The 13,775-nt window shown below is 62.7% G+C and overlaps 1 protein-coding gene across 2 annotated transcripts in view; it reads left to right on the top strand.

Moving 5' to 3' along the window:
• ATP8B2 (ATPase phospholipid transporting 8B2) overlaps positions 1–13,775 on the top strand; it is a 21,485-nt gene that overhangs the window by 594 nt on the left and 7,116 nt on the right. Inside the window, exons 2-16 of one of the 2 annotated variants that reach the window (XM_039849604.1) lie at positions 2,691–2,758; positions 4,726–4,784; positions 5,139–5,252; positions 5,378–5,476; positions 5,673–5,735; positions 5,836–5,908; positions 6,159–6,229; positions 6,451–6,530; positions 7,311–7,469; positions 7,616–7,704; positions 8,945–9,141; positions 11,593–11,801; positions 12,516–12,559; positions 13,242–13,407; positions 13,530–13,718. In XM_039849604.1, coding sequence (XP_039705538.1) covers positions 5,728–5,735; positions 5,836–5,908; positions 6,159–6,229; positions 6,451–6,530; positions 7,311–7,469; positions 7,616–7,704; positions 8,945–9,141; positions 11,593–11,801; positions 12,516–12,559; positions 13,242–13,407; positions 13,530–13,718 — 1,285 coding nt within the window. In that variant the 5' untranslated portion in view covers positions 2,691–2,758; positions 4,726–4,784; positions 5,139–5,252; positions 5,378–5,476; positions 5,673–5,727. Of the gene's footprint in view, positions 1–2,690; positions 2,759–4,725; positions 4,785–5,138; positions 5,253–5,377; positions 5,477–5,672; positions 5,742–5,835; positions 5,909–6,158; positions 6,230–6,450; positions 6,531–7,310; positions 7,470–7,615; positions 7,705–8,944; positions 9,142–11,592; positions 11,802–12,515; positions 12,560–13,241; positions 13,408–13,529; positions 13,719–13,775 lie in introns of those variants that run through there. The other variant, XM_039849605.1, reaches the window with a different exon arrangement.

Genomic DNA, 13,775 nt, shown 5'->3' with positions numbered 1-13,775 from the left:
GCCCCCCGCCCTCTCTCCCAACTGCACCCCTATAAAATCTCACTTCCACGCCCCTTAGCATGACCAGAGAGCACTAGTAACACAAAGTAGCAGGGCCGAGGCCCAGCCAGAGACACAACTGAAGGGGCGGGAGCCGAGGCTCAGGCCAGGCGATCCCACCCCAGCCCCCAGCATGAATAAGCACGCCAAGAGCCTGTGCTGCACCGCCGGGCAGGCACCTTCCAGGCACCAGGCACTTGAGTGGGAGGCCAGCCGGAGAAACTGGGCAGGCTGAGCGCGCGCATGAGAGCACAAGGCCTGCAGGCAGGAGAAGCAAACCTGAGGCGCGGACTCAGCCCAGGGTCCTTGCCTGGGGAGACAGTCAGGCAGGATTCCCAGCCCAGGCAGCAGAGTAGGCATTCGGACAGGGGAGGGCACCTGGGAGGGGAGGAGTCACCCGGTGCTTGGGGATGTGGGGGGAGGCTGAGGCTCAGGGGATATGGAGGATGAAGAGGGTGCCTGAAGGGGAGCACATATGGCACGACCAGGCCAGGGCACTTGAGGGGGTGCCCGGGGTGCAGGGGCAGGAAGGGCTAGCAAGCAGGGCTTACGGAGGAGGGAATGTGGCCAGCCGCGCCCAAGTTGAGGGGTGAGAGGGGTACCCGGGGTCCCGCGTTTGGGGGCCTGGAGAAGAGCACCGGGCGCCCGGAGGCTTTGTCTCTGCGAGGTGGGGGTCTCCGAGCGCGAGGGAAAGCGGGGGTGCTCGGAAGGGGTGCAGCTCTGGGCGCCCAGAGCCCGGGGACGAGTCCGGGGTCTGTCCTCGGCGCCGGAGGGTAGCCAGAGGGGTGGCGTCGGCGGCAAGTGAGCTGGGGGTCCTGGTTCCATCTCCTGCCGTTTCCCCAACCCGGCCACAAATACCCCTGCGGGCCTCCTCAGAAAGGGGGTTTCGGCCGCCCGTGGTCTGGGCTGGAAAGGAGCAGGGCCCAGGCCTGGAGGGAGAGGTTGCCTCCTTCTCAGAGATGGCTATTTTTATCCCAAATGTGGCCGCAGAGGGGGCTGGGGCAGGGGCAGGGCGACGTGGCTAATGGCCCCGACAGACTTGTGAGACTGGGGAGAAGTGAGAGGGATCCCTGTTCCCAGGTTTGCCCCTCCTTTTCCCTTCCTAGTAGGGCCCCCCAGAGGGGATGAGGTCTGGGGCCGAGCCAGCTTCCAGTCTCCCCAGGATGCTGGAGGTAAAACAACTTCCTGGTGGGTGTCCAGACTCCTGACCCCCAGAGCGTGTGTGGCCCCTTCGTTAACCCTTCCAGGGGGACCGAAACCCAAACGCGCGGGCTGACTGTGCTTCTGGACCGCCTCCCTCGCGGGGCGGGGGGCTGTGGGACCTGAGATGCCACTCTGCACCCTCTCCTTTGACCTCTCCCTTCACACCCCACCCTCCCATGACTCACACGCTAGACTGGGTGGAGACCCTGGCCGGGGGCCCTGGGGGAGGGCTCACCCTCTCCAAGATGCGAATGAGGTTCTTCCCCAGCCAGGCACCCTGGGCTGCCGGGGCTGGGGAGGGTCAGGGAGAGGAGGGCTTCTGGCTTTCGGTATTGCCTGATCGGGGGTTCAGGAAGGGAGTCTGAGTTTGCCAAGGGAGGACTGGTGTGGGCGATGGGGCCGTGGCCAGAGTCTGTAATTATAGAGCTTGGGCAGACGGGCAATTAGTATCTCTTGGGGCTGACAGACTGGTGGGCGTACCCAGTAGGCTGGAGGCAGGGGAACCAAGGAGGAAGGTTTTCCACTCACACAAAGAACGAGGAGGTGACAAGAGGCCCCAGGACCTGGCTGGCAGTTTCCTTAGGGCCAGGCTGGGGAATAGGGCTGAGGCTCCCACCCTGTCTCGTAAGCCAGACCTTTTACCTTTTTTAGGTGAAGGGAAGGACATGGGAAGGTGGAAAGAAGCACCGGTCCATCGGATGCTCCCTGGGCCTGCCCCCAGTGCCAAGCTGACTGCCCTGAGCTTGGGAGAGAGAGGGACAGCTCCCTGCGGGGGCCGAGAAGACCCCTTTGCTTGTCCAGAAGGGTGGCTGACCCAGACTTAGAGGAAGTGGTTTGGGGACTGTGTGCAGGAAGTGAAGGCCAGGCTCCCCGGGAGGAGGCGCTGCCGGGAGCCCCAGTGTGGGGGCTGGGGGTTACAAACTCTGAGAGGGGTGGAGCCTGCCACCCTGTTTCCTGATGCTCTGCCAGGTGTTTCCTGGCTGTCCCCTCAACCCCACCCTTTGGTGGAAATTCTGCTTTCCAGTAAACACAGTAAACCCTCATTGCCACCAGAAGGGCACTTGGGGCCATTCCTTGTCCCTGGGATGGGCACCTCGAGAACCGTGCCCCTCGGGTCACGCACCGTCTGGGGTCACCGTCTGGCCTCCCCGTCTGCCCCTTCCCTTCCCGCTTGCCCCTTCCCTTCCCTGCGCGTCTTGGGTCTTGTAGACGGCCAGCCCGCCTTGTGACCCAAGGCAGAGGCCCAGGGAGCGGTGGTGGGGAGTCTCTCCTTTGTCAGGGACCCATCGGGGCAGGAAGAGCAGGGTGGTAGGGAAGGAAGGGAGGCCGGGGAGGGAGGGGCAAGGTTAGAACCCGGGAAGAGAACCTTCAGGAGGGGTCTGGAGAGGGGAAGAAGCGTCACCTCACCCTCAGGGTCCCCGCCTCACGCACGTGTCACCTTCCTGCAGGGTCTCCCATGGGATTGCTGGGACCTTGCTGGGTGAGATGGCACTGTGTGCAAAAAAGCGCCCCCCAGGTAAGACGAGAGGGGTGGGAGTTATGGCCGAGAGCGCAAAGGCAGGAGGGACAGCTGGCCGAGGGTCTGAAGGAGGGTGGCCCGGAACCCCTCCCCAACCCGGAGGGACCCGGGAAACAGACCTCTTCCCCCTGAGCACCTGCCCCTCGCCCACAAACACGCGGGCGCGTGTCCCGGGGTCCCCCGAGCTGCTGCTCTCTGGCCTGGGGAGCCTGGGCGTTGCGTCCCCGTCTTCTCCCCCCACTTTGCCCATCCCCCCGGGTCCCTCCGGTTTTCCTGCCGGGCGAGGGGGCGGGGTAGGACAGCGGTGCCCTGGACAGCACTGGAGGCGGCCCTCGCCCGCATGTGGCCGAGGCGGGAAGTGAAGACTGGAGGCTTTCGCGCCTACGCGGCATGGCGGGCCGAACCCTGCAGCAGCGGAGGCAGCCGAGAAACGGAAACCCAGAGCCGCCTGCTACCAGAACCCTTTCAACCGCGAGAACCGCGAGGGCCTGGGGGGGCAGCAACGGCACCGGCGGCGGCGGCAACGGAAGGTGAGGCGACGCGGAGATGGCGGAACTGCAGAGGCGCCCGGCCGCCCGGGGCTCCCCTCTGGCGACGCCCGGCCGCTCCCGGGGCCGCCCATCGGCGCCCTTGACAGGTGGGAACAGTCCGCCCTCGATGGTCCCCAGAGATGCCGGAGAAGTGGGCCGGGCGAGCCGAAGCTCCTGGGGGACAGGTAACGGGAGGCAGCGACCGGCAGCCCTCCCGAGCGCATTGTCCCTCTCCCGCCCTCACGTTCGCTTGTCCTCCGCCTCCCCCGGCCTTCCCTGGCCCGCTCCTCTCCAGACCCGGAGGTCCTGGCTCCGAAGGGTCCGGCCCCCGGCTCTCCCTCGGCAGGGCCTTCGGTGACTGCGCAGGGGTCTCAACCCCGGCTGTCCCCGTGGGAGTAAGTGGCGTGCGGGGAGAGAGCGCAGCGCTCTGGGAAGGCAGAGGACGCAGTGCCGGGTCTGAGGTTTCGTGGCTGCAGTGTGCTCTGCAGGGGTCTGGGGGACGGAAGGGTCCTGGGTGCTGCTTTTGGCTCCAGGACGGGTATAAGGCGCGTGCTGGCCGCCTAACCAGGATGCAACCCCCTTTTCCAGCCTGTGGTCACAGTGACCCTGGGAGTGGGGGCAGAGCCCTTCACGGGATGCCCGCATGGTCTGTACCTGAACTCGCTAACAGCTCCAGGTCTGCGGGGGGGTTCAGCAGGGGTGCAGCTCATTTGTCACTCAGTGACAAATGTGTTGTTTGGGGGAAATGTGGCAGGTGGCAGGTGGCACAAGGAAGGTTACGGTCAGAGAGCGGTGGTCTCCAGCGTGTCCCATCCCCCGTCCGTCATCTCTGTCTCGGTCTGCATGACCCACATCCCCGACCCCCCCTTCTACTTGAAGATGAGCTTTAAAATAAGGTGATGTCATTGTGGGCCAGTCAGAAGCTGCTGCTGGTGACATGTGACAAGCGGAGGCTCCTGTAGGGGGGCCTATACGTGGGGCTGGGATGCTGCCGCAGGGCCTTTCCAGGACAGGGTGACTCCCCACCCCCGCCCCAGGTTAGCGGGGCACAGCACCAGGGCTAGATTTGTAGGGGTTCCCAGGGGAAGGAAGCCTCGCGTCTCCGGCCTTGGGGTCCTGTGGGGATCCCAAGACCGTGCGTGTCTGAGGCATGAACTGGAGGGATGGGCGAGGAGCTGAGTGCCCCCGGTGGAGACCTCGACATTGCGTGAGGAAGGGCTGCGTCCTGTCTCGCCCATGTCAAGCCCGCAGGGCCCAGCGGTCAGGCTGGTGGTGAGAGGCGGATCACGGGAAGGGTGTAGTGACACCGCAGGCGTGGCACTAATTCCTTAAAACTAGACCGTGCGTGGGAAGAGCCGGGGGAAGAGCCGGGGACCCTCGGTGGGATCCCCGCAGAGCCGGGCGTGGCGCTGACCGCGGACCCCTCTGTTGCAGAAGAAGAGAGGAGGGCGCGGGCCAACGACAGGGAATACAACGAGAAGTTCCAGTATGCGGTGAGTGGCTCCCCCGAGCTGCGGGGTGCAGCAGGGAGAGCGGGCCGGGCGCGGGGCTGACCACGGGGATGACCGGGAGGGCGCTTGGGGCGGGGGAAAGGCAGCGTCCTCCATAGTCTGCGTCCGCTGCTGTGCTGGATTTTCATGTCTTCGCCTGTCAGAGAAGGGGACACACTGGTCCCCTGAGACTCGCTTCTCTCCTCCCCTGTCCCCCTCCCACCCCCGTGGTTGCCGGCTTTTGGGAGCAGAGGCTTGGGGCGGCGTAGATGGAGGAGGCAGCCTCCGTCTGGTTCTGGTTCTGGTTCTGGGGTGGGGTCGGAGCCGGCCTCATCATCTTCTTTCCCACCGCCATAGAGTAACTGCATCAAGACCTCCAAGTACAATATTCTCACCTTCCTGCCTGTCAACCTCTTTGAGCAGTTCCAGGAAGTCGCCAATACCTACTTCCTGTTCCTTCTCATTCTGCAGGTACGTGGCCCGTGACAGACCCTTTGCAAGTCACAAAGCCAAAACAGTGGAGGAAGAGCAAGGTCTGGGTGACAAGAAGGCACAGGGCGGGGCCTCAGGCATGGGCTTCTCTTTCTCCTTTGCAGCTGATCCCGCAGATCTCCTCCCTTTCCTGGTTCACCACCATCGTGCCTTTGGTTCTCGTCCTCACCATCACGGCGGTCAAAGATGCCACCGATGACTACGTGAGTCGTTCCATCGCCGTTCCTTACCTGGTCCGGCTAGACGTGTGCTGTCTTGGCCGGGTGAGGGGGCGGGGCGGGGGCGGGGAGAGAGCAGATCTGTGAACAGGTGTGCGCAGGTAGTACCCGGTGTTCCGCCGATGGGCTCCGTCCTTCGGGCAGGAGAAGGTGTCTTACCTCTCTGTCTCCTTCCCTTCAGTTCCGACACAGGAGCGATAACCAGGTGAATAACCGTCAGTCTCAGGTGCTGATCAATGGAAATGTGAGTGCCTGTTGGAGGCCGAGGGCCTTGGGGACGGAAGGGGTCCCCGGGGACTTCCGTGGCCCTGACGCAACTCCCCTCTGTCTCCTCGTCGCCCCAGCCTCCAGCAGGAGCAGTGGATGAATGTCCGCGTCGGTGACATCATCAAGCTGGAAAACAACCAGTTCGTGGCGGTAAGGGACCAGCTGCCCCGCAGGCCTGCGGGCGCTTCCTTTTCTTTGGCCCAAAGGGACGAGTGTCGCCGGCTCCAACACCCGTGGAAGCAACCGTTCCCGAGTGGGAAGCGCTGTGTCACGAGCATGCATGAGGCCGGCTCCCTTCTAGCCACGCACGTCCTCGGGACCGAGCACAGCGAGGGCGGTGGTGGGGGAGCCCGTGGGGTGTTGGCGGCTCCGCGGGGTCCTCACGCGGTTTTCTCTGCAGGCGGACCTCCTCCTCCTGTCCAGCAGCGAGCCCCACGGGCTGTGTTACATCGAGACAGCGGAGCTCGACGGGTGAGTCACACACCTCTCCTGCTGCCTTTGGGCTAAAAAGCTTTTGAAAGAGGCTCTCGGGTCTGCTTTGCACCTGTGGGGAAACTCGGGGTAAGCGAGACTTAAGACGTTGAGCGTGCAGTAAGGCTCGGGGACCTTCGGGGACGCGCATGGTCAGGGGCTCCCGGGGGGGATCTGAGGGAGGGCAAGAGAGCCAGGACCCAGGGACACTCTCCTTCCAGAGAGACCAACATGAAAGTGCGCCAGGCCATCCCGGTCACCTCGGAGCTGGGGGACATCAGCAAGCTCGCCAAGTTCGATGGTGAGTGATCCTGGAGAAGTGGTGTTCGGTTTGGGCTTTAAACTGCCCTTCTTCCTCTCGGCTGCTGGTCGCTGTGAGCATGCCGCTCCCTGGACTCTCGTGCGGTGGGGCGGGGGGTCAGGAGGGCTAGGTGGCCGCCACCACGTTTGAATTGAGGGTCGTTTCAAGAGGTCTTCCTTGCTGCACGTATTGACTTGCAGCTCGTCCTTACTCGGAATAGTGCCGAGTGCTCCTTCTGGCAAGACCAGCGCAGGGTGTGACTACGGTGCTCTCCTGCCCTCTGCCCTCTGGTTGTGCCCCCCCGCCCCCGGGTGGCCAGTGTAACTGGCAGAGGAGTGTTTCGTCCACACTTTCTCTGTTTCTACAAACGTGGGCATGAGTCAGTGGGGTCGTGCTACACCCAGATCTCCGCAGCCGGCCTTTCTTTACCTGTGAAGTTGTCGTCGTGATCTGAGGCCCCCGTAAATATAAACGGCCTCATTCTCTGTAAGAGCCGCATAAGGTTTCGTAGCATCGACCTGTCGCAGTTCATCCAGCCCTTCCCCCACCCCGTGGTTTCCAGTCTTTTGCTGCAAACGATGCTTCGGTCAGAACTGCCGTGACCCGTGCTGAATCCTGTAGCCTAGAGTCCCCAAGCGGGGTCGCGGGGCCCCGAAGTGGGGTCAGTTCACAGTCCCCCCCACCCCCTCCGGCAGAGTGTGTGCGGGCCCCCTGTCTTGTGGCCGTGCTGTCGACGGCCCCTGAGCGGTGGCGCCCTGAGTCCCCCTCCCCACCGTCCAGGCGAGGTGATCTGCGAACCCCCCAACAACAAGCTGGACAAGTTCAGCGGCACCCTGTACTGGAAGGAGAACAAGTTCCCCCTGAGCAACCAGAACATGCTGCTGCGGGGCTGCGTGCTGCGCAATGCGGAGTGGTGCTTCGGCCTGGTCATCTTCGCGGGTGAGCCTCCTGGGGCCGAGGGAGGGAAGGATGCGGGAGCGGTGGGTGCAGCCTGCGAGGTAACCGCCCCCCAGCCCCCGGGGCAGAAGCCCGGAGGCAGCCGGGGTTGCTAGGTGGCTTTCCCAGCCCTTCCCCGCCCCTTCTAGGGCCTGACACTAAGCTCATGCAGAACAGCGGAAGGACGAAGTTCAAGAGAACCAGCATCGATCGCCTGATGAACACACTGGTGCTCTGGGTAAGGCCCCTCCCCCGGGTCTCCCTGTGCGCCCCTCTCTCCTCCCCCGGGCAGGAGCCAGGCTTCGGGTTTTGGCTGTAGAGTCACTGGCGGGTCAGCTTCTCAAAGGCAGTGTTTATTTCAAGCCCCTTTTAGCCTTGGAAGATATTATTTTTAAAAACCTTAGGAACGTGCGTGAATCAACAAATTAAAGGGAGCTGAAACAAGTCTCTCCTTCTCTGGATTCCAGTGATGACGGTGCCGAGAGCAGCATGTGACCTTCTGTTTGCTCTCGCTGGGGACAAGGAGGCCTTCATGGGGATGGAGAGGGAACGAAAAGGGAAATTTCCATCTGGAGGATGGAGCATGGGGCTTTTCCCCTGACTTCCAAGGGGGAAGAGTCCCAGAGGAAAAGTTTCTGTTGGTTTTTGGTGATTCCTGAATCCTTCTCTTGTTGGGCTAGAAATCTGAGCGCCTCGTTGGCTTCTCCTCCCTTTCTCGCGCCCCCACTGCCTGCCGCCTGTCCGCCCCCCACGCCAGCCCTGAGACGGTGTCTGCTGGCCCTAAAGCGTTTGCAGAAACCCAGCCTCGGGCCCGGCGGTGCCTCACAGAGGCGGCATCGCCCCCTGGTGGTCCTTGGGCGCCAGGGCGGCTCCTGTTCTGCTCTGGGGCTAGCAGGAGCAGGGGCTGCCCTGCCGAGAGGTGTCTGCAGCGGGACCCTGGCCTGGATGTTTTCCTTTCAACCTCCGAGACTTTCTTAGGATCCCTCTGCAAGGACTCCGAGCTTTATGAGACTTTTGGCTATCGAGAAATCTACATATGATTTGTTTCTCTGGTTGAAAACAAGTGAGGGGCAGCTTTTATGAGATAATGGACTTGATGGAAACCCAGCGGCCATTGGCCTGCAGGGGCTTAGCGCTGCAGATGGGCGGTTCCAGCAAGCTCCTTGGTCGTGTGGGAAGGGGCTTGGCCCTCACCTGCCATCCTTGAGGCCTCGGAGGGCTCCAGGCTGTGGGGTCGGGCGTGGGGAGTCGCACGACCATTTCAGCTTCCCCATCACACAGATGGGAACAGTGTTCGGAGAGAAGGCCACGTGACGGTGGCAGACGAGCCTGTTACCGGTCTGGGAAGCTCGCTCTAGAGCGTGCCACCGGTTTGAAGGCACCCGAGCTCTCGAGGGCTCAGGCACGAGCAGCGGCCTTCAGCGACGCCCTGGGTTCCCTGAGCGGCAGCCTCAGCCCCGCTTCTCCTCCCTCCCCAGATCTTTGGGTTCCTGGTCTGCATGGGGGTGATCCTGGCCATTGGCAACGCCATCTGGGAGCACGAGGTCGGGACGCGCTTCCAGGTTTACCTGCCCTGGGACGAGGCAGTGGACAGTGCCTTTTTCTCTGGCTTCCTCTCCTTCTGGTCCTACATCATCATCCTCAATACCGTCGTGCCCATATCGCTCTACGTCAGGTGCGTGCCTTCTCCCCCCGGGTCCCCATGGAGCTCGGGTGGCCCCCTGGCGAGCTCCCCTCGTCCGTGGAGGTGAAACCCCCGAGAAGCAGCAGCACAGCGCCCCCTCCTCCCTGTACCGTGAACTTTCAACTAGGTCTGCAGAGCTAACTCCGCCAGGCTCCTGGCCCCTTGGAGTCAGAGGGGGCCGTGTTGATTTGTCTGGCACGTGTTTACGGCATGCCGGCTCTGCGCAAAGGAGCTTGTTAGGTGCGTGGCCTGTGGGAAGACGTGTTAGGGGGCGGATCTCCCCTCTGGGAGCCTCAGCCTAGCAGAGGAGGAAACGTTAGAAACAGCACGGGTCGTGGGCTATAGAAGTCGCCCCACCCACATGCAGCCTCGTGTGCACAGCGAGGGGACAGAGATGCAGGGCGTGGCCTCTGCCTTCAAAAGCAGCAGGCGGGGTGTAGGGGGGGATACAAACGGCGTAAGACACCGAGATGCCATGCGGGAGGCCCGTCGCTCCCCGTGCAGTTAATCAGGGAGGACGTCCCTGAAGAGGTGGCTTTTGCCCTGGGCTTGAAAGTAAGGCTCGGGCAGAGGGCTGGAGATGGGAACCTGGGAATGGTGGGGGAGCAATTTGGCTGCGGGCGGAGAGCTGGCCGTGCGTGTTTGTTCCTGATTGTAGAGGGTCTTGAGTCTTCGCCTCTGGCCTTTGTACTTTAAAAAGTGCTGATTAAAATAAAATATTTTTAAGATGCCTAGCAAACAAGGCTGTCAATAGGGATAGGACACAGAGAGAAGATAAGTGAAATTGGTAGCAGAAGTGCGCGGCTTGACCGGTAATCCGGCCAACCCGTGTCGTGACGTAGTCCCGTGACGTGTCGTAACCGTGTCGTGAGCGTGATACGTGGCCAGCCCGGTCGTGACCGTGATCGTGACCGTGATCGTGACCGTGATCGTGACCGGCGGTCGTGACCGGAAAGCGGGACTGTGGAGGTGAAGAACGGCCAGAAGGAGAGGTTTTCTTTAGTACTTAGAGCCAGCACTGGAGATAAGGAACCTGCAGCCTTTTTAAGGAACTGCTTCCTGGACACCTCGGAACTTCCTGTGCGCCTCTGTTTGTCCATTCGGGTTCCCCAGACAGTCCTTGGGTCTCCCCACGGGCCCCGAGTCCTAGTGCTGATGGCGGTGATGGAAGGTAGAGTTTCTGTGCTGAGTGTGTTCAGCTGGTGCTTTCCTAGGGCGTCTCAGAGGTCCCGGGTCTCGTCCTGCGGTCTCGTGAGTCACGTGACCTCAGGCACAGTTGCTCGAGGCCTCGGTTTTCTCCTGGAAAAGGGGAATGGCAATACATGGCCCACTTTCTTCATGGGAGTATCTTGATATAAGATACGCGATTGAAAAATAGTTTAAAAATTAAGTTCCAAGTACCGGGTGGCTGTATGTCCATCACTGTTGTTGTAACTGATGCTTCGCTACCATTTAAATGCTCTGTCGCTTACAATCTAATTTTCCCCCCATGTTTGGGCTTTGCTGAATGTGTTCTGTGTCTAAGCCTAAGAAAGTCTCGGTAGCTGCCCAGGAGAGTTTTCCTTCGAGTCTCGTCGGGTTAACGTGTGTTGGGGGAGGCGGGAGGGGGCTTGGTCAGCCGTGTTTGGGGAAAGGCGATGGACGTGTTTCCAGCCAGCTTGTTTTTCGCCTGGTCGCTGGCTTCTGACGGCAGCTCCGGCCGGGTCAGAGCGGGTGCCGGTGTGGCCCCATCACTCGGCTGCGCTGCAGCTAAACGCAGGGCCCTTTCTGAAGCTCTGACTGTCTGTCTCCCAGAGGTAACGCCTGGCGAAGCTGGGGGCCTGAGTTCGCGGGGGGTGTCGAGGGCGGCACGCCGCTGTGCGGCGGCCTCCCGTCCCAGGCGCCTGCGGCCCAGCTCCCTTCAGAGGCGGCATCGCACTTGCCTGGTTCTTTCTGGAAGCCCCTGAGCCCAGAGCGTGTGGGCGAGCTCGGGCAGCGAGGACGGGGCTGCGGGCCTCCCGGCGTGCTCGCCCGCCGTGGCCCCTGGCCGGGTGACGCCCGCCTCGCCGTGGCACGCGCAGCACCCTCACTCTCTCTCTCTCTCTCCCTCCCCTCTCGCACGTTCTCGTTTTCTCTGCACGGTTTCTCTTATTAGTCCCAAGGTAAGAACTGGCCGAGCGCCCTGTCCGCAGCCCCTCGTCCCGCTGTCCTGTGCCGTCTGCCCCACCCCCGCCCGGCCCCCTGCACCTTTTTTGTCTGGACAGCATTAGAGGGTCGGGGTCGGGGGCGTGGACTCCTGTGCCGCCCCCCGTGGCCGGCCGCCGGCAGGCTCTCCTCGCCCTGTCCGCCCAGGCCTCTGGTGTCCACTCCGTTCCCGCCCCCGCCCCGGCCGAGGGCCCGCAGCGAAGGCCCGTGTGGGGGGGTGCGCGCCCCGCCCCGCCTCACGCCCTGTCCCCCGTGCAGCGTGGAGGTCATCCGCCTGGGCCACAGCTACTTCATCAACTGGGACAAGAAGATGTTCTGTGCGAGGCGCCGCACGCCGGCCGAGGCCCGCACCACCACGCTGAGCGAGGAGCTGGGCCAGGTGGAGTACGTCTTCTCCGACAAGACGGGCACGCTCACGCAGAACATCATGGTCTTCAGCAAGTGCTCCATCCACGGCCGCAGCTACGGTAGGCGGCCCTGGCCCCCCTGGACGGAGGCAGGGCTAGGCTGTCGCTGTCTCGGCGTCCGGCGTCTGCGGGGCAGGAGGGCCCCCTCTGCGCCGCGTGGGGACACGGGCGCTGACCATGCTGCCCGTCACTGCCGACACCCTGCCTCGCTCTCTGCCCTGGCAGCGGGGCCCCTGGCCGGTCCCAGTGAAGCCCCGGACGCTGGCCCCTGGTCATCCTGGCCGGGCTGGACCCGCGGTGCCACTCAGGGGCCTCGTGAGTCTGGAGTGTGACCACTCCAGTCTTTCCAGCATGGCCTGTGGCAGTGGCCTGGTGGCTGAGCCTCAGCCGGCGTGGGCGGGGCCTATGGTGTCTGACTTTCACCATGTGGCCTCGTAACCACTTTCTGTTCTAACCCCGGCCTGACGACCAGTGTGTGGCCGTGTCTGGTGTGGACGCCCCAGGGCCCAGAGGCTGCCCGGGAGGCCTGGGCGGGTGCAGGCCAGGCGCTGCCCCGGGAGAGAGCGGGCAGGGCTCATGGGCACCAGCCCGGGGAGCGGCCGGTCCCGTGACCTTCAGTCCTGGGGTCCTGAGGGTCCAGGGTGCCAGGTGCCACCTGTCCCTCGCGTCACAGTGTGAGTGTGTGGCGTTTGCTCGGCGGGGGGTCCTGTGCTGCAGCCCGTCCCCTGGCTCTGAGCTCTCACGTTGCTTCTCCTCTGTCCCGGCCGCGTGTAGGGGACGTGTTCGATGTCCTGGGACACAAAGCGGAACTGGGAGAGGTAAGGTCCAGCCTCCACAGTCACTCTCTGTGCCAGTTAAACACAGGGTGCCTGGCCTGTGACGGTCGGTGTAGTTAGGGGTGACGGTTGCCTGGTCGGGACGTGGAGGCCGCTTCGAGACACGGAGATTTAAAGGAAGAATTGGTAGCAGTGGGAATTTTTTTTTAAATTCTATTTTTATCGACCGACTGATTTTAAAACAACACAGATTTATTCTCCTGCAGTTCTGGGGGTCAGAAATCCAGAATGAGTCTCACAGGGCTGACATCGGGGGTCGGCAGAGGTGGGTCCTTCTGCAGGCTCCGGAGAGGGTCTCTTCCTGTCTGTTGCAGCTTCTGGAAACGGCCCCAGGCCTCGGCCTACGGCCCCGTCACCCACCCCCACCTCTGCCTCCACCGTCACAGCCTGACTCTGACTCTGAGACGGACCCTTGCTTTGTTTTTTTAAACTTACTTTCCATTATTTTTCTTGTAGTTTACGTTTGTTTTTAGATGACAGTCGATGTTCACAATTACATTAGTTTCAGACCTGCAGCGTAGCGGCTACACACTGCGGTAACGCAGCAGCGGGAATTTTGAGGTCCAGGAGCTGGAAAGGCAGGGGACGGGGGAAGGGGCGGCCCCTCCCCCGGGGTGCCCCCCGCCGACCCACTCCCGGCTCATTGCCCTCTTACCTGCCCCAGAGGCCTGAACCCGTAGACTTCTCTTTCAATCCTCTGGCCGACAAGAAGTTCTTATTCTGGGACCCCACCCTCTTGGAGGCCGTCAAGACGGGGGACCCCCACACGCACGAGTTCTTCCGCCTCCTCTCCCTGTGTCACACCGTCATGTCCGAGGAAAAGAATGAGGGTGAGCACGCAGCGGGCCTGCGCCCTCCCCGCCTTCCCCTCACCGGCCTGGGGCTTCCTGGGTGGGGCTCGTGGCCAGGAGGGTGGCCACTTATGCCCTGCGTGTTCTCCCTCCCCACCCAGGGGAGCTGTACTACAAAGCCCAGTCCCCAGATGAGGGGGCCTTGGTCACCGCAGCCAGGAACTTTGGCTTTGTGTTCCGCTCTCGTACCCCCAAAACCATCACCGTCTGTGAGATGGGCACGGCCGTCACCTACCAGCTGCTGGCCATTCTGGACTTCAACAACACGCGCAAGCGGATGTCGGTCATCGGTGAGGCCGGAGCGGGTGCGGGGGCTCGGGGTGCGGATGTCGGTCATCGGGGAGGCC

The sequence above is a fragment of the Pteropus medius genome, unplaced genomic scaffold (genome assembly GCF_902729225.1).
Source record: "Pteropus medius unplaced genomic scaffold, Ma_sr-lr_union100, whole genome shotgun sequence".
NCBI lineage: Eukaryota > Metazoa > Chordata > Mammalia > Chiroptera > Pteropodidae > Pteropus > Pteropus medius.
The sequence above is the reverse complement of the archived record's forward strand: the minus strand, read 5'-3'. Positions and strand labels throughout refer to the sequence as shown.